At 36.6% G+C, this 25,450-nt stretch overlaps 1 protein-coding gene across 1 annotated transcript in view; it reads right to left on the minus strand.

Annotated features, from left to right (window-relative positions):
- The window catches only part of LOC111154966 (receptor-like tyrosine kinase), an 86,768-nt gene that overhangs the window by 51,163 nt on the left and 10,155 nt on the right, over positions 1-25,450 (minus strand). The window contains exon 4 of the mRNA XM_022514924.1: positions 4,411-4,532. Within this exon, the coding sequence (XP_022370632.1) occupies positions 4,411-4,532 (122 nt within the window). The remainder of the gene's footprint in view (positions 1-4,410; positions 4,533-25,450) is intronic.

The following is a 25,450-nucleotide window of genomic DNA, read 5'->3' on the forward strand; positions in this document are numbered from 1 at the left end:
GTGTGTGTGTATACACATCATATATATACATATACACATGTATGTGTGTGTATATATATGTATGTATGTGTATATACATATACACATACACATACATACATGAATATATATATTCATCTGAACCCTTTCCTCTCTCCTCTCCTCCACTCCAACCTCCTCCTGTAACAGGCTCTTAAAACTCCTCAGACATCCATTATCAGCAATATCAGATCCCTGAAACTCACTCCAAATAAAAACATCCAATGTATGTGTATATCTGAAAAAGTATGATTAAGAGAAGGTTTAAATCTGTTCAATTCTAACTGCCACATGCCACACTGCCTTTTTCTTCACAAGTTACTACCCATATACTTGCCCAGGAACCATTCTCATGATGTATCATTATTTTTCCTTAAGTGGGCCCAGAAATAATCACACCCTAGTCAAGGTTAGTAGAATAGTAGATTTTCTATTTCATTAGATTTTTCACTACTTCAAAATATATGTATCGTTTGTTTTTATATTTATCAACATTATAAGTAGGAAAAGTAACAAAGGATTAAATATCAATTTTTTGGAGACTATAAGAAGCTTCTCTGACTTAAAGATGTTCACAGAACATAGGATCTCAGAGCAGCAAGGGAACTTAAAATTCAAGACCAGCTACTCCACAAATGTTTGAATTTCCATTCCCTCTACAACATTCCCACCAAATATTTACCAAATGTGGATCTGACTCTTCCAGTGAGAAGGAACATACTAATCTCTTCGACAACACTGGCTAAAAAGTGAAAACTAATTCTAAACACAGATGTAGAAACTAGTAGTTGAAAGCATAATAAGGAATGGAATTTTTTAAATATAATATCACAAAATCTCCCTACAATTACTTATTCATTATTAAGGAGAAAACTTTACTGTGGAGAATCCTGTGAATTGAGTGATCAGAGATCACCAATAATGGGGCAAGTTGACATCATGTGCACTGTGAAGGACAGCATTTTTGTGGTGTTACTAACGAAGAGATGTTCCTGAACCTAATCACAAGAAAACCTCAGACAACTCAAACTGAGGGGCATTCTACAAAATAACTGGATTGTGTGTTTCAAAAATGTCAAGGTCAAGGCACACAAAGAAAGGCCAAAGAAATGTTCCAGATTAATAGAGGACTAAAGGTACATCAACTGCCTGCATGATCCTGAATTAGATAGAAAAAAGAACTATGAAGAACATCATCAGGATAACGATGAAATGTGAATACTGTACTTTAGATAACAGTACTATATCAATATTAATTGTTTCCTGATTTTGATCACTGTCCTCTGGTTATGTAAAGAATGCCCTCATTCCTAGAAAATATACATTGATTATTTAAGGCTAAAGGGACAGGATGCTTGCAATTCATTTTCATACAGATCAAGAAAAAAACTGTGTGTGCATGAGGGTGGGGAGAAGAATGAATGATAGAGTAAGCAAATGAAGCAAACCAGTAACAATCAGTGAATCTGGATAAAGGATATAGGAGAATTCTATTATTCTTGTAATTTTTATGTTGGAAATTATATCAAAATAAAAAGTCACCCCACCCTAAATAATAAGGTCACATAATGTTGTATAAGAACACTGGAAAATGGGGGGCGCCTGGGTGGTTCAGTGGGTTGGGCCGCTGCCTTCGGCTCAGGTCGTGATCTCAGGGTCCTGGGATCGAGCCCCGCATCGGGCTCTCTGCTCAGCAAGGAGCCGCTTCCCTTTCTCTCTCTCTGCCTGCCTCTCTGCCTGCTTGTGATCTCTGTCAAATAAATAAATAAAATCTTTAAAAAAAAAAAAAAAGAACACTGGAAAATGTGTTAGCACAGTTTCTTTGAAGAGTTCAGGTGCCTACTCATTGAAACCAACGTATCTCAGATTAAAATGTCTCATATGAACTTTTTTTGAATTATCTGTACCTTTTGGCACTTCAGCATATCCAGGTTTCCATTTACTAAATGTTCTTAATTGTTTCACATGAATTTTCATTCTTGACCTCTGTTTTTGCAGTTTTTACCATAAAGAGATAAACCCACCACTAAAAAAGTAGGCCCATATTTGGATACCCCAAAGCAACAATGTTGGATGGTTCAGGTGCTCCAGACGACGAGGCATATATGTTTTACCAAGAATCCAAGCTAAGTCAACTTTAATCACATTACTGCAGCTATATTTTAATGCCTATATGTATATGCATATAATGTTTCTGTAATGTATGCTTCAACCTATATATATATAGTTGATACTTAAGTAACACCAGTTTGAACTGCACAGGTCCATTTACATGGATTTTTTTTTTATACTGTAATACCCTAAATGGATTTTTACTTCCTTATGATTTTCTTAATATTTTCTTTTCTCTAGCTTACTTTATTGCAAGAATTACAAATATATATAACATATAAAATATGTGTTAACTAACCATTAGTAATTAAGTTTGGGGGGAGTCAAAAGTTATACATGGAGTTTCGACTATAGGGGGGCATCGGTACCCTATCAGTACCCAATATACCCTCATGTTATTCAAGGGTCAACTGTAATAATAATAATAGTTATATAACCATTTTTACTCATCTGATTAGCAAACAACTATACTTAAGATATTTAGTGTTAATAAATAAATTAAAGAAGTAAGCACCCCTATTCATTTGATAAGGAGTGCTGGTTCACTGGTACCATCTTGAGAGAGGGAAGAGAGAAGTATCTTGGCAATGTCTACCAAAATTTTGAACACTCACACTCTGACCCTGTGATTTCACTACTTGGTGACAAATTACTACTCGAAAATAACTACAAGTGCACAAAAATTTCTCAATGTATGTATACATACACACATATATATACATACATACATACACCCAAGTACACATTCGCACACATATATTTTGTTTCTATATTCATCAATAAGAAGTAGAAACAGCAACAAAAGACGAACTACCAATTTTCCCCCAACCCCGTACCATGGATTTTGCCTGCCAGATGAAGTGAAGTAAACAATCTCTAACAGTGAAAGGAAGCATTGTTTGAAATAGTGAAACGCTATCAAAAATCTATGTGTCAATGAGGCACTTAAGAAATAATCATATATCCATACAATATCATGCTATCAAGCCATTAAAGACAAGTTAAATAGAGAGAAATGGAAAGATGCTAAAATATAGTTAAGAGGAAAAATATCATATAATATAGGTATGATAAAATCCCCTTTATGTTTAAAAAAATTTTTTTAATGAGTTTTGAAGTATACCAAACTATAAACAATGATTACTTTGGGGTGTAGATCTACAAAGTCTCAACAGTTCTAAAAATAATTCTACTAATACTTGAATTTTCCTAATACTCATTACTATTTTCTAAGTAGATAAAAAGATCTATATTAAAGTCATCAAATTTAAATGACTTTGCAACAGATATCAGGACAGACACCACTTTATAATTCTTTAAAAAATAAAACTCAAAGAGATTTTAGTAGCAAAACTATTTTTATTTCCCAAATAAAATTCTATTGTTTATTATAATGTTAATAAAAGAAATTAAAGTTGATTAGAGGAGATGGGCTCTACCCTCAGCCCCTACTCTTTGACCTATGAGAAAATTTATCATGTTCAGGGAGTCTAGTCAGTCAGAGAAAATGTGAAGAATTTAGCAACAATAAGCCAAGCAGTAAGTCCCTTAACATTAAAGGAGCTTAGCCACAGCTCATATGGGTGCCTGTGTCTGCTATATTCCATTTTTACCATTTCTCCATAGATGGCAGAACTTTAGCCATTACATCAAACATGTCCAAAGCACCTATCCCATCAATTTCCCCATCCTACACTCTTATCAGTTCACAGTAACAGCAGTCATTAGCAGGTCCAAATGTTCCCTCTTCAAACTAGATCTGCATCCCTGCTTGAAAAGCCTGAAAGGATGTAAATGTTCTATCATTAGCTAGTCACATAAATGATGGCTACCTTCATTTTAAAAGGACTTGAGAAAGTCTAACAGAATAGGATACAGAGGGGTGCCTGGGTAGCTCAGTTGGTTAAGCATCTGTATTCAGCTCAGGTCAGGATCCCAGAGTCCTGGATCAAGTCCCACAATAGGCTCCCTGCTCAAAGGGGAGTCTGTTTCTCCCTCTCCTGCCACTCCCCATGCTGTGCTCTCTCTCTGTCAAATAAATAAATAAAATCTTTAAAAAAAAAAAAAAAAGAATAAGCTAAAGATTTAAAACATTAATTTGAAAAGACCCAGTGCTGCTGCTACAGCCAACCACCCACAGACCCTTTTATACAGATGGTAGCCCATCCCTAAGATATAGATAGCCCTTAGATGGTAGCCCATCCCTAAGATATAGCCCATACATGGGCCTCTGGGCCTGAGTGGTTCTGTCTTGGCATCTCTGGTTGACCACTCTCTTACCTTGGACTTTGCATGCCAAGTGAAGTGCAGGAAATTTGTCTCACTGGGTACTAACAGGTTAAAGGATAGAGCATAGTGACTAATAAGGTCATTTCTCACATAATAAAGTTCTGCATCAAGACCTAGAAAAAAAGAGAAAAAAGAATTAAACACCCTAAAATGCACTCAAAATCATTAACCATCAGTATTTCAAATACTAGTAAGAGTGGAAATAATATGGAAATACAAATGTACATCATAAATGTCTCTCACATATTCTGTCTAATGAAGCAGACTGGGCTACACGGTCATCAATAAAAAAGAAGAACCTGGGACTCAAAACAATTAAGTAGTTATCCAACTAAACACAGGTGTGCTAGATCCAGAACTCTGGGAGTCACTCCATCTTCTGAGAATCAATGTAACTTTCTTTTGGACACAGTCCTTCTCAGAGTTCTTCCTACAAACAAGAACCCCTTCTCCCCTCAAAATTGATGGAGATTTAGGAAAAGAGATTCAAAATAGAATGAAGAAAGACATGTAATTTTGTGAAAACATTAGTTTGAGCCACGGCCTCAAGACCCCAGCCAGAGATGACCTCCCCTTCCTCACAGGCAAAGACATCCTGGCCACTCACTCTGACAGCATTTACCATCATACACTCACCCTAGTTGCCACACCAACACATGCACCTCTCCCCTACCTAGACGACAAGGTGGAGAACAGCAGATTTCTCCTCATATACTCAGGACACTTCTCTGCACAAAGCAGATGCTCAGAAAACACCAGTTAAACAAGTCAGTTCCACAGATAAAGCTGAAATAACCAAGACACCTGAGAAATGCTGGAGAAGCAACTTCCAAATTTCACTCACTCCCATATTATCTTTTCCATCAGGGCCACATCCAACCTCCAACATACACCACGTTCTTCAATTCTTTCATTCCCCTTCATCCTACCTGTATTTAACATTTTCCTTTAACACTGATTCTTTTTTTTTTAAAACAAAATATTTTATTTTTTTTAAAAGATCTTATTTATTTATTTGACAAAGATCACAAGTAGGCAGAGAGGCAGGCAGAGACAGAAGAAGGGAAGCAGGCTCCCTGCTGAGCAAAGAGCCCAATGTGGGGCTAGATCCCAGGACCCTGGGCTCATGACCTGAGCTGAAGGCAGAGGCTTTAACCCACTGAGCCACCCAGGTGCCCCTTAAAACAAAAATTTTAAAGGCAAAGTTTAATTACTCTCTTGAGTGGGAAATTAGTAATTATTGTGAAAAAAAATAAGGTAGCAAAAAGAATTACTTAAAGGGAAAACAAAATATTACTAAATTTTAGCTAAATACTGGTGCCTAGCAATGCAGTGAATGGGCTTGAGTCCAGTCCACTACTTACAAAAAGCAAGTATTTGATATATGTAAAGAACCAAATAGAAGCTTTCTCCACAATAATCCAAAAGAACTGAATAAATAAAAACAGGGTTACTTTCTCTCAACCGATCTGCTGTTATATAAAGTTGTGTCTAGGTGTCCCTCTAGTAATGCATGACATATATATTCCACACATTGGAGGGAAAGGGTACAGGGGAGATCAACCAATTAGTGAGTCTATACTGTGAGCCTGAAACCTTACGGTATGAAGAGGTCAAGACGGAGATCTCGCAATCATAGTTGGAGACCAGTATTATTTCAGAAAACAAAAGATCAAAAGAGAAATTTAGTGTGGATTTTCTGTCACCAGCTGGACTCTGAAACCTGACCTTTACTACTCACCTACATGTACTCACTGACCTTCTTCCACATTTTTAAGCTCTTCTTTCCAGCTTATCTTTTAACTCAAGCCAAGAACCCACGGGCACAGCATCCCATGATGGAAACCAAAACTACCTCTCAAGCAAAAATGACAGGCCAGCCGAAGCTCTGGCAGGCCCAGACCACCCAGACCAGTTTGAGCTCAAACCCCAACTCACACCTGCACAGACGGAACACTGAATGACAGTTACTTTTACCTCACTAGAATGCTGAAACCTTCCCCCCAGGAGGAGCACAAGCCTCATTAACATAACATGTAATGTAGGTATAGGCCTTTTTCCTTAAGGCGCTTGCACAACTTTATGCTCACCTCTACTTACAGTGACAAAGCTCCCCTTTCTTAATATTCATCCTAACCCTAAATAAAAGGAACCCATTAACCCTTGCTTGGGGAATCAACTTTGGAAGTTATTCCTGGTGATCTCCTTATTTGCTGCAAATAGTTTCCTTTGTGTGACAACTCCACCTAGTGTAGTCTCTCCCTCACCAAGGTGCCAACTCAAGTTATTGTGGTTACAATATTCTTTGAACAATGTAATTATGGGACATAAAACAAAGGGGTTGTAGAGGCTCTTTTAAGCAACAGGTTTGGGCAATGGAAACTTGAGCAAGGCAAAAGGGCCCACAGAGACCACTGGGCTGAGAGCAGACAGGCTCATTAAGTGACCCACCTTGAAATAGCCATAAGCCCTAAGTGACCAACTGCAAACAGGCACAGTTCCTCAGATTACCAAAAATGGAAAATTCCATTTGCCCCCACTCTCCCTCACTCTGCCCTCACCACTGTGGCTCCTTACCACTGCCAAGCGGCAGTTTCCCTTCTGCAGTCCTGCCTGGCCATTCCCTTGCAGTGTACTCAATAAACTTCTATCTCTTTTGTTCTGCCTTGGGTTTATTTTTTCACTGCCCCCCCTGCCAGCCCCCACCCAATTGGGACACCCCACAGTTAGTGCCCCTCATCTGATTAACACTCATGGGGGCGTTAATCATGAGTTAAACCATACACATTTTTAAAAAATGGATTCTAACTAGAATAATATAGGCTACCTTCTTAAATATTATAATAAAGAAATTAACTAAAGATAAGGATAAAGCCAAAAGATAATTATTTAAAAAGACTGATGAAAGTTAAACCTTTGCAAAACTGATTAAGAAAAAAAGAAAGAAAACACTATCAATATTAAGAATGAAGAGGAAACATTGCTACAAATCCTACAGATGTTAAAAAAATAGAATCTTAGTATGGACAACTTTATGACAATAAATTCAGTAACTCAGATAAACCAGAAGAATTCTTGTAAAACACAATTTAGCAAAATTGACAAGAAGTTGTTAAAAATCCAAATAATAAAAATATCCCTGCCAAGGGGCACCGGGGTGGCTCAGTGGTTAGTTAAAGCCACTCTTTCGGCTCAGGTCATGATCTCAGGGTCCTGGGATCCAGCCCCGCATCTGGCTCTCTGCTCAGCAGGGAGCCTGCTTCCCTCTCTCTGCCTGCCTCTCTGCCTACTTGTGATCTCTGCCTGTCAAATAAATAAAATTTAAAAAAAAAAAAAACAACAACAAACCCAAAGCTCTGGGTCCAGATGAATTCTATCAAATATTTAAGGAAGATATAATACCAATCTTGCATAAACTTTCAGAAAATAGTCAAAGAAAACACTTCCTAACTCATTTTATTAGGCCAGCACCACAGATAATAAACCTGACAGAAACATGATAAGAAAACTACAGATTGACATCCCTCATGAACAGAGACATAAAATTCTCCATAAAACATTAGTAAACTGAATCCAGCAATATACAGAAAGGATAATTACATATGATTAAATGTATATGAGAAGTTAACCTTGAAAAATCACTAATTCAAAAAAATTAACTAACTCACCACATTAAAGGAATAAAAGATAAAAACCCAGATCATCCCAGTAGGTGCACAAAAAGCATCTGGTAAAATTAATGACAAAAACTGTCCACAAACTAAGAACAGACATAAACTTTCTCAGTCTGGTAAAAAGCATCCATAAGAAACCCTACAACTGACATCATACTCAATGGTAAATTATTAAATTTTTATTTCTAAGATCAGAAACAAGGCAAGGATGTCTACTTCTACAACCTTTATTCAACCTTGAACTGGAGGTCCTAACCAATGTATAAGAACAAGACAAAAGCATAAAAGTTGGAGTGGATGTACTAATAAAACTCACAGATCATGGGATTATGTGTGTAAAAAATACTATAATGTCTACTTATATACTACTAAAACCAATCCGTGAATTTAGCAGAGTCTCAGACTACAAGGCCAATATTAAAAAATGAATTGTATTTCTATATGTTAACTGGAAAATATAATTTAAAATCAATACTGTAACAAAAAACACCAGAACCTAGAAATAAATCTAACTAAAGATATGTAAGACCTCTACACTAAAAACTACCAAACACGGCTAAGAAAAATTAAAGATTACCTAAGTAAGTAGAGATAATCATTCTTTTAGATAAGCCTCAATAGTCAAGATGTCAAGTTTCTCAAATTGATCTACAGATTTAAAGTAATCCTAGTGAAAATCCCAATAGACCTTTTTGAAAAAACAAATTCTAAAGTGAAATTGAAATGCCAAAACAACCTTGAAAAAGAAAAAAACAGTGTTAGAAGACTTGCATGACCTGATTTCATAACATGATTAGAATTATAGTAATCAAGAGATTGTGGTTACTGATAAAAAGACAGACATATCAGTGGAACAGAACAGAATCCAAAAATAAACCTGCAGATATAGGTCCAATGGAATTTCAACAAGTACTATGGCAATTCAATTAAAGTGATGCTAAGGCAACTGATAAAAGTAAAGGGAAAAAAATCTTGACCCTTATTTTACATATCACACAAAAACTGATTTGGGATAGATTATAAACCTAAATATAAAAAATGACACTATAAAGCTTCTAAAAGAAAATGTAGTGGATATCTTCACAACCTAGGGTAAATAAAGATTTCTTGGACTGGTCACTCAAAACACAAACCAAAAGAGAAAAAAAGATGAATTTCCCATCATCAAAATTAAAAACTTCTGCTCCTCAAAAGACACTGTTAAGAAAATGAAGTTTAAGTAAAAAACTAAGAAAATATTCATAGCATGACTTTCTTTAAAAAAAGGACTTGTTTCTAGAACATATAAAGATCTACAAACCAAAAATAAAGGAATAATACAATTAAATAATTGGGCAAAAGATGTGAACATACATAAGAAAATAAAAGAAAATGGAAAGTAAGCATACGAAGAAGTGCCAAACATCTTAGTCATCAGAGAAATACAAATTAAAACACAGAGATATTATTTCCACCTATAAGAATTACTAAATGTTGGTAAGCATGTTGGAGCTATTCTATCTCTCACATTCCTGGGAGCATGAAAATGTTAAATTACTTGGTAAAACTGGCACTTTTTTTTTTTAAAGATTTTATTTTTTTGACAGAGATATAGCAAGAGAGGGAACACAAGCAAGGGGAGAGGCAGAGGGAGAAGCAGGCTTCCGGCACAGCAGGGAGACGGATGTAGGGCTTGATCCCAGGACCCTGGGATCATGACCTGAGCTGAAGGCAAACGCTTCACGGACTGAGCCACCCAGGACCCCCAAACTGGCTGTTTTGTATAAAGTTAATATACATATACCCTATGAACCTGTAATTCCAAAACTAGGTCATTACCCAAAAAAATGAAAACAAACGTCCACAAAAAAAATTTATATGTGAATGTTGATAGCACTTTTATTCAGAAGAGCCAACGCTGTAAATTATACAAATGTCCATCACCAATGAATGAACAACCAACTGTGGTATGTTCATAGGAAAGAATACTATTTGACAATGAAAATAAACTGTTGAGACCTTGTAACAAAAGGGATGAATCTCACAGACTACATGAGCAAAACAAGCTATACATGAAAGACTACATACTATATAATTTCATTTATACAAAATGCTAAAGCAGGCAAAGCTAATTTATGGTGCTAGAAATCAGATCAGTGTGGTTGCCTGGGAAAGGGGGTGAGAGATAGGTGAACTGATTGCAAAGGGGCACCAGGGAGCTTCCAGGTAATTAAAATGTTCTACATATCTAACTGGGATAGTATTTACATAGGTGTATGCATTTCCCAAAATTCAATCAACTGTACATTTAAAATTTGTGCATTTCATTATGTAAAGTTAGCCTAAAATTTTCAAGAGGAAGAAAAAAATTAATAATAGAAAAATTAGAAAATAAATAATAAAAATAAATAATAAATTAAATAAATAATATATAATAATAAATAAAATAATAAATTAGAAAAAATTATTACTTTTTTCTAATCTCAGAAAGCTTGTATGTCACTAGCACTAAGGTAAAAAGTTTTTAAAAAATAATTTAAAGTGATCAACAACTTCTGAATTTAAACTTAATACATCTTTCACAGAGAAATAAAGAACTCTGTTTCTAATAAATAACAATTGTAATGCTATTACTGGTGGTGGCGGCAGTAGTAGTAGTAATAATAACAATAGTAATCATCACAATGATAATGTATAAATATTTAAGTTTTCCAGACACAGTTCAAAGTATCAAAAACATCTATGGGTTCTGTAAATTCAACTCCCTATAAAGCCAGATGAAAAAGAGCTATAAAAGCAGAAAAGAAATAAAAACAAGAAAACAAACACATCCTCAAGCCATGCATGCAGTCCTTAATAATTCATGATTTTAGTCCTACTAAAAATTCTCTGAGTTCTTACCTCTCAAAAGATGAGACAGGGATATGGCCAATTCCCTTTCCAACATCCTAGGGGCATCTGCTCTCCCCAAATTGCTCAAGGTCTCTCCAATTTTACCAATTGAAACTCTAGACAGAAACCAAGGTTCCTAACTAGAAAACATTCTCTTTGAAGACAACAGAACAATTTTTACACAACAATCCAATAGAAGGTTGAAAAAAGACTAGAGTCTACTAACTTTCTCAAGCTTCAAAAACCTATTTGGAACTCAACCTGTGCTGGCATGCTTATTACCCTATTCATCCATCCATGACCCTCCCCCCCTCCCCATGACTCTTTTCTATACTGTCATCCCCTAAAACCACTGGGACTTTCACCAACTTCCTCCCCTTGAGGCATACCTGACCCTGTAGAGCCTTGAAGGACTCATTCTCCCACCCTCAGTGGGCATTGCCCTGAATCTCTAAAACCACTTCAGATGTTTACTTAAGTACCCTTATCAAAAGTCCTGTTACCTTTCAGATATATACCACCAAACTACGCCACCTTCTAGTCTTCCTAGTATTTTAGCGATCTCATTCATTGAGGACTCTGGAACCAGTTTATAAAATTTCTATGCATCCTTATTCTCTGACTTGTTATGGCAGGCTCCCACTGTCCTTGAGACCAAGGCACTCTTCAACCTGTCCTTCAATGTTCCTTTTGTTCCTCAACTCCCAACAACCTTCTCCTGTAACAAAGCAACCCATTTCTATATAGGGGCAGTAGCAATATGTAAATTGCTCTACCTCTAAAATCTTGAACCGTAACATCTCAATAACTAGTAGCTCTTCAGCTCTTTCCCTTCATTGTCACACCTGCTGTTTTCTGGGCTCATAAGTTCTCCAGTATTCAAAATCCTCTTCTTTCTCTCATTTTATTATACCAATCGTTTCTTCATTTTCTTCTTAATGGCCTCAACCCCAATTACCTCAATTACTTCCTTACTAATATTCTCAATTTTCCCCCACCAACCTATGTAAGACATGCATACCCAACCCTAAAAAACTGCCATTCTTGAACTGACCTGACTTCCCTACCCTCTGTCTTCTCTGTTGCTATAACTGAGTGCTGCATAATCCCAGATGAAGCCATTCCCACACATGAGAGTCACCACAAAACCATATCTTCTCCCCTCAACAAACAATATCCATAAGCTGCTGACAGTCTGGAGTCCTGGGATCCATATCTATAAACACTTAATGGCCACCAAAATAAATTGGAAATTTTGAAATTTACTACTCTAGATTAAGGTATTTAAATTCTAATGTGATCGTTAAACAGAGCTGATGTTTTCCGACTACAGATTTTGAAAACATTTCTTTATCAAATTAATAAAAATAGTCTGTTTTGTCATAAGATAGGTTCCTATAACACCAATTAGCTTGTAAGTAGTTATTAAATACAATAACAACACCAGTATAATACAAAAATTATGATAGTTCACATTTGAATTTTCCCAGGCAAGGGGAACAGAGTTAGGAGGTAAAAATTTTAACTTCCTGTGGAAAACTAAAAGACCCTCAATCAGGCTCAGCTACTGCCAAGCAGGAGCCCTCTCTGCCCTATTTTAAGAAAACTAAAAATGAGCACCTGCACCCAGGGCTTCCTGCTCAGAGGAGCACAGCCAGCCTACACAGTTCCTGGAACACAGCAAGCTGTACTTCCTCTTGTGCCCACCTCTATGGCAGCTCCACTGGCTTAGAAATCTACTTACATCTGCACTATCTCAAGACCATACAGACCAGCGATTTCCAACCTATTACATTTTAATATCTTTTAACTCTCTTCTGAGGCAGCCTCAGCTGTGCGAAGTGGTTTGACTGGGCTGTCCAAGTTATCTCATAAGGTACCAATTATACTTTTGTTAGTACTTGGTTTGAAAATTGCAGAGGTCTTGAATGGTCTGCCTTTAACCTTATTTTTCCCATAAGTCCTATTATTTTTAGCGAACAGGCAATCCTGAAGGGTTTTTTTTTTTTTAGGAATGCATTTGATGTTGTAACAGAAACGTTTATATTCTTTAACTATAATTCTGAATGTTAGCATAAAGCAAGCAATTTGTGAATATATATCAAAGTTTTACAAATATTTATGCTCTTTGACCCAATCATTCCACTTCTAAGAATCCACCCTAAGGAAACCAAATATAGATACAAATTTTTATGTATGAAGATATTAATCAAAGCAATATTTAAAATTGAAGAAAAGATGGGGCACCTGGGTGGCTCAGTGGGTTAAGCCTCTGCCTTCGGCTCAGTTCATGATCTCAGGGTCCTGGGATTGAGCCCCACATCGGGCTCTCTGCTCAGCAGGGAGCCTGTCTCCCCACCCCCTGCCTGCCTCTCTGCTACTTGTGATCTCTGTCTTTCAAATAAATAAAATCTAAAAAAATAAATAAATAAAAAGAATAAAATAAAATTGAAGAAACAAAAATAAATGACCAGCAACAGAGCAGCAATCAATAAACTATAATGCTATACATCCATAACAGAAAATAGTTTTCAAGGGACGCCTGGGTGGCTCAGTTGGTTAAGCGGCTGCCTTCGGCTCAGGTCATGATCCCAGCGTCCTGGGATTGAGTCCCACATCGGACTCCTTGCTCAGCGGGGAGCCTGCTTCTCCCTCTGCCTCTGCCTACCACTCTGCCTGTGCTCATGCTCTCTCTCTCTCTCTCTCTCTCTCTAACAAATAAATAAATAAAATCTTTTAAAAAAAAAAAAAAGAAAATAGTTTTCAAGAGTTTCTCTTTCTTTTTTTTAAGTTTCTTTTTTTTTTTTAAAGATTTTATTTATTTATTTATTTATTTATTTGTCAGAGAGAGAGAGAGAGAGAGAGAGCGAGCGCGCGAGCGCACAGGCAGGCAGAGTGGCAGCAGAGGCAGAGGGAGAAGCAGGCTCCCGGCTGAGCAAGGAGCCCGATGCGGGACTCGATCCCAGGATGCTAGGATCACGACCCGAACCGAAGGCAGCCGCCCAACCAACTGATCCACTCAAGCATCCCAAGTTTCTCTTTCTTTGGAGAAGGAAAGAGGTGGTACCCCAAGCCATTACACCCCTTCAATCAAATCTCTCCCTGTTCATCTATGTGATATATTAGGCTTTCCCTTTAAAGACAGATTTTAGTGGCTAAAAAACACTAAGAAGTCATGGACAGGACTGTTACAAATACATTTTAATAAATTGGGTTTTGCTTAGACTGCAACATAAAATAAAAACAGGAAAGATACAAACCATATACAGCACATTTTTAACAATCTGGCACCTAGAATACATCATCCATATAATAAGCGTTAAATAAATGTTCAGTGAACTAAAGTTAAATGTACATGTATACAAATGATGTGTGCACTCCATTTCTCAAAGAAGAAGGGAAATATCAATAAATATTAATAGTGATTGATTATAAATGGTGGATTATGGATTATTTTTTATCATATGCTTTCATTCTTTTTTTCTTAAATTTCCTATGAAAGTTAAAATGGGAAAAAATGGTTTTTAAAAACATGTTTAAAGAAATACACATATATCTGTAGCAATTCACTGAACAAAAATCCAGTTACTGCCTAAAGTAATCCATGAAGGTCAGTAAGAACTAGAGAGAAAGCCTTCAAGAAATGAAATTCAACAAAAACCACATTGGCAAAGATAGTATCTTTGATATAGTAATATTAACACTAGTAATGGTAAATTATTAGTGACTAAAACACCTTCCTCTTTCCCTTAAAATACCCAGATATACCAAAAGGTAAAATCTGGTAAAGCACTAAGAACTGGAAAGAGAAGATCAAAGAATTTTCACATGCAACACTAACAATGGGGCTGAAATGAGAAGAAAATCCTTGGAATACCCATGCTCACTACCTGAATGACAATAATACGGGAAACTCTGAACATGACAGGGAACGCAATAAAGCATTATCTTTCAGGGGAATAACAAGCAGGCTGGAAATTCTATTCCAAGACAAATTTTGATCAGATGTAAAGGCAACAGATTATGAGAAGCCCCCAGAAAGTAGACCAATTATACATTCTTTCACCCCCCCCAAAAGTTACTCTAAAACATTAAGATATTAATAACAGTTTTATTTTAAACAGGAGATAAAGAAGCATTGTATACTGAGAAGAGGTATAATTCATGGCAAAAGTATTATAATCCTGAATCTTTACAGCTCTAAACCACAATGTCAAGCATCCAAAAATCCTGGGGCACCTGTGTGGCTCAGCTGTTAAGCATCTGCCTTCAGCTCAGGTCATGATCTCTGGGTCCTGGGATCCAGCCCTGCATCGAGCTCCCTTTTCAGCAGGAAGCCTGATTCTCCCTCTCACACTCCCCCTGCTTGTGTTCCCTCTTTCACCGTCTCTCTATTGCTGTCAATTAAATAAATAAATAAAATCTTAAAAAAGGAAAAAAAGAAGGGTCCCCAAATCCCCAAATATTAGAAAGACAAAGAGAACCAATGGAAGTAAAACCTTCCCCAAATATTAGAAATATGGAGAGAACCCAATTTAAGTATAATCATGGTACAAAACTATTAGTCTATGACTGATACTAGCATATAGGGTATATAATTTATTATATATATATATACACACACACACATATATATATATACAGCTACAATTAATATGATAGATATATAGACACACCAAGAAAGCACTTTATAGGAAATTCAATTCTTTCAAAGGATCTGTAAGAGACTCAGAAAAAGTGATCAGCCATAAGGAAAGCACAATCAGTTTTTTAAAGCAGAAAATGTACAGGCCACAATCTGGCCACAGGGCATTAAGAAGGAGGCAGGGAGGAAGGGAAAACTTAACACTACAAATTTTGAAGTATTCTCTACCTCAAAAAGTTACCTATATTCTTAACCATTGCATAAAAGTTCAACTACATTAAAAAAAAATGAGAACATGGAAAAAATATTGAAAAGATATTTACCAAAGATTACCAAGGCATGGTAAAATAATGTGTATTTTTCTTCTTTATGGTTTTATACACTTTCCAAATAACAAAGTATGTTTTTACCTTGATAATCAGAAAATATAATTAATGAAATAGAAGAATTTTCAACAAGCTGATTTTTGGAAAAGATAAAATCTGTGGAGAACATCATGCTTTGTTTTTTAATATACTCTTTCTCTTTCCTTCCCCATCATATGTTCTCAAATTTTTTTAATATTTTAATTTTTTTATTTGAGAAGAGCAAGAATAGAGAGAGAGGGATAGCAGACTCTCCACAGAGCAGAGAACCTGATGCAGGGTACATCCCAGGACCCTGAGATCACGACCAGAAACGAAGGTAGATGCTTAACTGACTGAGCCACCCAGGCACCCCTTACAAAAAAAATTTTTTTTTTTTTAAAGATTTTATTTATTTATTTGACAGAGAGAGATCACAAGCAGGCAGAGAGGCAGGCAGAGAGAGAGGAGGAAGCAGGCTCCCTGCTGAGCAGAGAGCCCGATGCGGGGCTCGATCCCAGGACCCTGAGATCATGACCTGAGCCGAAGGCAGCGGCTTAACCCACTGAGCCACCCAGGCGCCCCTACAAAAAATTTTTTTAAAGAAAAAGTGAAAGAGGGTGGAGCCTGGGTGGCTCAATTGGTTAAGGGGCTGCCTTTAGCTCCGGTCATGTCCCAGGATCCTGGGATTGAGCACAGCATCTGGCTCCCTGCTCCATGGCCAACCTGTTTCTCTCTCTTTAATGCTTGTGCTCTCTCTTGTGCACACTCTCTCTCTCTCAAATAAGTAAATAAAATCTTAAAAAAAAAAAAAAAAAAGAAAGAAAAAGTAAAAGACAAATGAAGATGGGATCTAGATAATTAACTCTTTTCTAACTGCTACCAATTATTAGTTTGTCAAATATGACAAAAGCAATTAAATTCAGTCTCAAAGCAAAAGTAGCAGATGACAGGAGTTATCATTGTCTGCAAGTGATGTGGTAGGCTCCAGAAGTGAAGTGGGCAATGGGGAATAGTTAGATAGGCAACAAGGGAAACAATCTATTCAGTAATGCTTTATTGAGCCAGTCTGCAGCAAGCCAGGAAATATGTAACTCTAGCAGACCAGGACACAGAGCCTGGTTTCAGTAGAAGGGAGCGATTGAGAAAGAAGGTTGGTGTGCCCTGGTGAGAAAAAGGAAGTTCCAAGGGCTAAGAAGTGGACCTGGACCAAATGTAAAGTGGCCATATTTCAGTGTCTTATTTGGAAAATAGACCTGGGAATTACAACACCAACATGGTCAAAGGAATAATAGCTGAGAAAAAAAATCTGGATAGGTTTTAATATCCTTTGGGATAAAGAGAGAGAAATAAGAACAACTCAGGGTATGAAGTTATGAAGGATCATCTTATAGAAGTCAGGTGATTCCAACAACCCTAACAGGTCAAAGATCATATAAGTAAATATCACTGACCTCAAAAAGGAAGAGTATGCGGAGTCACGTCAGGGTCTTTGGGCAAAACAATCAAAATAGTAAAGGAAGGATATAATGCATGATAAAAACTGGTCCCTTAATAACAATCCAAAAAGGAAATTAAGAAAACAATTCCATTTACAATAGCATCCAAATAAATATGAACAAAGGTTTAACAAAGAAAACTACGAAACACTGCTGAAAGAAATTAGACCTAAATAAATGAAAAGTCATCCCATCTTCATGGATTGGAAGACTCGCTATTGTTAAGGTGGCAATACTACCTTAAGGGATCTATCTACTGGTACAAATTCTATCAAAATTCTAATTATCTTTTTTTTTTTCTTCAGAAACGGAAAAGCAGATTCTCAAATTAATACGGAATTGCACATAGCTCCCAACAGCCAAAACAATCTTGAAAAAGAACATAGCTGAAGAATTCACAATTCCTGATTTCAAAACTCACCACAAAGCCACAGAAACCCAAACAGTATGGTTATCAACATAACAACAGACATGTAGACCCATGTGGTAGAACTGAGAATCCAAAAATAAACCTACATATTTCTAATTTACTGATTTTTGACAAGGATGCCAAAACCACTTAATGAGGAAAGAATAACCTCTTCAATAAATTATGCTGGTACAACTAGATAACCACACACAATGGAATGAAATTAGACCCCTACCTCATACCATATATATAAACAATTAAAAAGAGATCAGCAACCTAAATACAAACAGTTTATGATCTTGAATTTGTCAATGGGTATGTCACTAAAAGCATGAGGAACAGAAGTAGATAAACTAGACTTCATAAAAATTTAGAACTTCTGTACATCAAAAGACATTATCAAGAAGGTGAAGATAATTTACAGACTGGAGGAAAATACTGCAAATTATGTGTCTGATAAAGGTCAGGTATCTACAATATACAAAGGACTTACTCGTCAACAACAACAACAAAAAAAAAAAAACCTCAAAAAATAGGCAAGGGACTTGAGTAAACATTTCTTCAAAGATACACAAATGGCCAAGAAACATATAAAAAGATGCTCAACATCATTAGTCATTAGGAAAATGCAAATCAAAGCCACCACATGGTATCATTTCAGAACCACTAGGACAGCTTTAATTAAAACAAACAAACAAAAAACCAGAAATAGGAAGTGTTAGCAAAGATGTGGAGAACTGAAACCTTTATACACTGCTGGTGGAAAGGCAAAATGGGTCAGTCACTGTGAAAAACAGCTTGATGGTTCTTCAAAAAGTTAAACACAGGGGCACTGGGCTGACTCAGTCAGCAGAGTATGCAACTCTTGATCTCAGGGTTGTTAGTTCAAGACCCAGGTTGGGTGTAGAGTTTACTTAAAAAAAAAAGAGAAAGAAAGAAAAGAAAGGTTAAACATAGAACTACCATATAGCCCACAATACCACTTCTAGGTATATATCCAAAATTGAAGACAGTCAAGTACATTTATACACATTCATACCAGCATTATTCATAATAGTAAAAATGTGAAAACAGCCCAAAAGTCCATCAACAGACAAATGGATAAACGAATTTTGATATATATATATAGAATGGGGTATTATTCAGCCACATAAAGAATGAAGTACTGGTACATGCTATATGTGGATGAAACTCCAAACCATTAGGCTACTAAATAAAAGAAGCCAGACACAAAACTCTCACATTGTATGAGATACAATATATAAAATACCCAGAATAAATAAATCCATAGATACAAAATGCAAATTGGTGGTTGCCAGGGGCTAGGGGAAGGGGGAGGAAAAGAGTGCTTTATGGGTAAGGAGTTTTTACTTTGGAGTAATGGAAATGTTTTGGAATAAGAAGTGGTGGCTGTACATGGTACATGTACTAAATGTCACTGAATTATTCGCTTTAAAATGGTTAGTTTTATGTTACGTGAATTTCACCTCAATAAACGAAAAAGAGCTGGCCTCTTCCTGCACAAATGGGGAGGGAGTATAATAAAATTGGCTTTCAGTGACTGGAAAGAATTATGAGGAAACTATCACTTACAAGAGAAAATCAGGTCTCAGTTAAGCTGAAGAGATAAGAGAGATTATGAAAAGAATCAGAAAGGACCTCAAAACTGAACTAGAGCTCTGCAAGATAAAGAGAAAGGGCCAGCAGAAAAGAGAACAGAGCAGGCAAAGTAGAGTGGGTTGAAGGATATAGGAGCTGCTGGAAGATGGACAGGAGTAAGAATGGACAGCCACAGACTGAAGAGGTAGCATTTTGTTATTTTAGTAAGTGTAATTTTTCTGTTCTAATAAAGAACAAAGAACATTTCAGCTGTTCGATTACACTAACCAGACTTAAATTTTTCACTGCCAATTCCAGCAAAGTAGAAACGTTGCTCTTATTGGAAATGATGGCATTTGTTCATAATTTTATTTTTAAACAACCCAAATTCCAAGCAAAGAAACCAAAGTTGTTACCCAAAACTCTCAACTCTCATTAAGAAAATTTCATTTTTCCCTATACAATCTTAAGTCCAAACTGGTTTTTTTTTTTTTTAAAGATTTTACATATTTGTCAGAGAGACAGAACAAGAAGGGGGAGCAGCAGGCAGAGGGAGAAACAGGCTCCCCGCTGAGCAAGGAGCCCAGTGCAGGACTGGATCCCAGAACCCTGGAGTCATGACCTGAGCCAAAGCAGGTGCTTAAGTGACTGAGCCACCCAGGTGTCCCTTAAGTCCAAACTCTAATTCAAGTCCTGTGTCCTACATGATCTGGCCTGTCTAGCTGAAGTTCAAATAATTCAACAGTTCAAAAAATTTTCCAAATGATTTTAAAAGTTAACTATTGGTTTCTCAAGGCCACAACAACAACTGAATAGTGCCAATGAGGAAACCCATCTCCCTTTATAAAAAGAGCTACCTTTAATAGCACTTAATAAAATACATTCCAAGAAGCTGTTCACGCATCTGTCTTCCCTATTACCCTGTACACCTCACAAGCAGGGCTGGGGTCTTAGAATATTTGTAGCTATTCAAATGTTAGATGCACAAATGGCAGCCTGCTGATAAACAACTACATCAAAGATGAACTTTAAGGGAAATGATATTTTAAAGAAAACATCCGGAATCAGTTAAGGCAGGAAAACAAAAGTGATGTAGTGGAAACAGAGCTAAAGCAGAGATTTTACAAATAAGTAACTGAGTGAACTTTGGCAATCAATTATTTAACCACTTTCTCTAGGCATCAATTTTCTCAACTATAAAACAAGAGAGTTAAACCAGATGAGGTTAATGTCCCCCTCCAGCCACAAAATTCTATTATTCTATGATATCATCTATGATTTCCAAATGTCAGCAAAACCTCTATTAAATTCTATGATATCATCCAGTTTCTAAATGCTAGTCAAAACTCAAGTAAAAAATTTATTTAGTCAAGTTAATCTAAGTTCTGAGTATAGTGTAGAACATGAGCCAGAGGAAAAAAAGCCAACATCACTTACTATGTATGAAACCGCTAAATACTCTGTATTTTAATCAATGCTGGAAGAAAATAAATAAGGCGATCTTATTTCAAATATTCCTGGTTTATGGAAACTAATAAGCTGAAATAGATACAATAAAATAATTTGCCCATTAGAATCTAATAAATCTGGCTATAGTCAAATTATAACTAGGAAATTGGCTGAGACCTAATGTTTATACCATAAGACAAAGAATTTACAAATATTAGACTAAAGGAAAAGGGCATCCTTTCCTCATAATTTAAAAAGAAAAAGCACATAAATCTTCAATCTCTGTAACTGTTTATACCATAATCTCTTATAAATAAGATTTTTCGTGTAATCCTCTACCATTTCATCGTTTTCCTCCAATCTTTCTCCTACAACCTTAAGCATCTCCACAGAACTCAACTGAGAGCATATACATGTACACAGAGAGAGTAGAAAAAGAATAAAAGTGAGCTTTGAAGAGAAAAAACGGTATGCCCGATTAACAATAGAAGCCAATAGTAAATATGCTTCCCCCTTCCCTCCTTGAGACTACCTCCTCATCTCCTGCCTAAAACTGGCCTCCTGGGAGGAAAGGCAAGCAGGCCCGCCTTCTTGGTCCCTGAGGTATCACTAAGGAGTAAACTTCACAAAAGGGAATCTCTTGGTCCTCCCAAGGAAAAGCCAAGCATCTGCAATCACAGAGCACCTTTCCTTACTTTGCCGCTTCAGAAAATAAACATGATAACACGGTCAAAATCAACAGTCTACTTAAAAACAATCCACTGAGGTGGCTATTTGTTGCCACTGATTTAACAGATCAGGAAGCTACAGGATGCAAAGGTGTATTTTACTAAGCACCTCTCCTCCCCTCTCCTCCACAGATTTCGTTTCAGAAAGTAGCTTTCGATATAATTCCATGATCCCTGAAAATGGAAGCCCACAGCTATCCATCATAAATATGTGCTCAGGTTTATTTCTCCTGTACCTGTGATGATATCACCTGTGTGGAATCAAAGGTAGAGTAAGATCACTTTTGATTTCAAATGGATGACTCAAATGATGAATGTCACCTTCCCCATCTGAAAATACTATAGTAGATGAAAATACTATAAGAAATTATAAAAAGAGGTAGACACTAAAATAGAAGATAAAGGACAAGATTTTGGGTCTAATCAACATATTTGTCATCTAAAAAAAAAAATCCATAAAAGAATGCCTCCAAAGATGTGATTTGGAGAGGTGATAAAAGTGCTTCCCAAATCCTTCCCAAATCCTATCCCAGGAAAACAAGAGATAAAAACAACCCGTAATCTCTAGCACTAAAGCATAACATATGAAGCATGCCCTGCAATAACACTGCAATGTTCCAGTATCTGGTCAAAAGATACTCTAGAAAATAATTTATCATTGGTTCCTATCTTATTTGAAAAAGAAAATAATCCGACCAGCTCAAACATGCACTGCAGGTACAGCTCTGTAACAGAGATGGAATAAATTACCGTTTGATGTGACCATCAAACTTACTTCAACTTACTTCATAACCAACTCCTATTAATAACTCAGAGTCAAAGGGCTCAAAGCACAATGGAGAACTCACAAATGTCACTTCTCCCTGCCAGCAACTTGCATTGCAAAGTGCTAACTTGAAGTTCAGTTATAAAGCTACACAAATTCTCTTCTCAGGCAAGTCACTTAGCTCTCTGCTAGAAGTCAGTTCCATGAGGGATATTTATCTGTTTTATTAAAATATTATCTATTTATTAAAATATATTAAGCCCCTAAAATAAGGCCTAGTAAATTGACATCAGTAAATAATTGTTTGGAGCTTGAGTTTTAAGTGTTGCTAATAAAGATAATCAATCACCTAAGTTAATGTCTAAGTGACCTCTCTTTCAAACACTCTATGATTTTAGTTTTCAGCCAAAACCATGCAAATCTCTCACCAATAACTAAAATAAATTGTTTTGATGATTATGTAGCATTTTCACATACATTATACCAACTGTGATAAAAGACATCCTGTTGTAGTTGAAAAGCATCTTGTCTTATATATAAAGAAACCAACACTCACATTAATTAAATACATATGCCACAAAATGAAATTAAAACTTAAAAATGCAGAATTCAGTATTGTTCTACACCACATTATCTACTATATTCCCATATTTGTGCACATGTGCATACACACATATACAAACCATAAAATGTTTTTCTTTAATTTGGACTAAATTCTCTTTTGACAAATAATTTGTTAGAAAAGATGCAAACAATCATAAAGATAATCCTTGACTACTTCCACTTCTAGATAAGATAGAATATTAGGACCAGACTAACTCCCTTTCTGAGATAACCAAGAACCATAGAAAATATGAGAGTTCAGAAAGACAAAGACAGCTGGAGAAGGCAGGATGAAGTACCACAGAAGAGAAAGCAGCACAGAATACTTTAATAAAGATCTGCAGACGGTTGCCCTCCAGTCTTCAGCTAAGTACTGATCAGAGGATGGATAAGGAAGCTATACAAGGTCAGAGAAAGGATAAAATGTACAAACCTACTTACATAGGATCTGGAATATCACTTGTTCCCACCAGGAAGACTGGAAAACCTCATGATTCACACAGGTCACCAGAGAAAGTACACAAAGGGGTCTTAACTGAGTAGTGGGGAACAACTAGCCTACACAGCATTGCTCCTGTCCTACCTAACAAGTCCAAAAAACAAGGTCAGAAGGACCACACTGCTGCCAAGTAACTCAACTGAGTTCCGGAACAAAACCCAAGAATATTTATAGGAATACAAAAATATTCAGCACCTACCAGACTAATAATCACAATGCCTGTCTTTTGCTCAAAAGCTACCAGGCATGCCCCTCCCCCTAAAGGAAAATACATAAATGAATAGATAGATGATAGCTAAATTAATTGAAACTAATCCAGAACTGGCACAGACATTAGAATTCGCAGACAAGAACATTTAAACACTATTGCAACTGTACTTCAAGTGGTCAAAAGCAGAGACATGAAAGATATAAAAGGATACAAATCAATCTTCTACAGGTAAAAACTGCAATGTGTATGATGAAAAAATGCACTGGACAGAATTAAGAGTAGCTTAAGCATTTCAGAAGAGAAGATGAGAAACTACACTTCCCAGCTTTTAATAACTGGAAAAGGCTTTCGCCAGAATCTCTCTTGAATACTTTCCATCCTTCAAATGTCCTGCAGACCAGAAGCCTGCTGGGAGTTGCTAGTCAAGCTTTGGGGTGGCCTTAAGTGCAGTATATGGGAAAGACAGAATGTGGTAGGTATAGTGATACTGATTTGTTTATACAGAGTGTAGAGCTATGGAAGGCAAGATGGGGGACACCGTACCCAGAGAGAGGGCTACAAAGAACAGAGATGGGAAGATTAGGCAACCTCAAAGAAAATAAGGTATTAAAAACTAACTTACTTAAACTCCCATTCATAAATACGAGTAAGTCCAGCCCAATTTCCCTCTTGGATAATAACTCAGAAGGCAATGGAAAATGATAAAGAGAATGAAGACCCCATAAGGCATAAGACAGTGAATCTCCCCTAAAAGAAGTATGATTTATTCATTCACTGAACTTTTACTGAACATCTACTACATGCCAGGTATTGTTTTAAGTGCTGGGGATATACAGTAGAACAATATAAAAGGTCTTTACTCAAACAGAACTAACTTTTGTATAGGGAGAGACAGAAACAACAAAAGTATGACATGCTTAAAATAAAACAGGGTGATAAGAACACAGTGGCACTGGGGGTCAACCCTAGGAAGGTAGGGCTCTCTGAGGCAGTGACATTTCAAGTTGAGATCTGTAAGGCTCCAGGCCTGTAAAGATCAGGAGAAAGTGTGTGAGGCAAAGCAACCATCAAATGCAGAACCTAGGGTGAGAAAGAGCTTGGCACCAGAGGAATTAAACACACAGGAGTTGAAGGGGGATAAAAGAGGAAAGAGGTGGCAGATAAGAGTCTCCATATAAACATTTATCTATAAATCAGAAAGATCTGGGGGCACCTGGGTGGCTCAGTGGGTTAAGCCTCTGCCTTTGGCTCAGGTCATGATCTCAGGGTCCTGGGATCGAGGCCCCCCATTGGGCTCTCTGCTCAGCGGGGAGCCTGCTTTCCCCCCTCTCTCTGCCTGCCTCTCTGCCTACTTGTGATCTCTCTCTCTGTCAAATAAATAAATAAAATTTTAAAAAATCTTTAATCAGAAAGATCTGAAACAGCATAGATACTTGATATTTATGAACTGTTAATTTCTTAGGTGTGAGAATGGTTATTATAAATTTTTAAGTCCCTATCTTTTAGAGATACACACTAAAAAGTATTTACAAAATTATGTGTCTGAGTTTGCTTCAAATAATCCAAGTGAGGAATCAGGGCAGTGAGGACAAAGGAGTAGATTAGGAAGTGGAGAGATACAGGCCAAAAAAAAAAAAAAAAAATGGCCATTAGTTGGTAATTGTTGAAGCTGGATGATGGGTGCACATAGGTTCATTCTATTACTCTATTTTTGAATGTTTGAACTTTTCCATA

This window comes from Enhydra lutris, unplaced genomic scaffold, assembly GCF_002288905.1.
Source record: "Enhydra lutris kenyoni isolate GAN:26980312 unplaced genomic scaffold, ASM228890v2 scaffoldscaffold39, whole genome shotgun sequence".
NCBI lineage: Eukaryota > Metazoa > Chordata > Mammalia > Carnivora > Mustelidae > Enhydra > Enhydra lutris.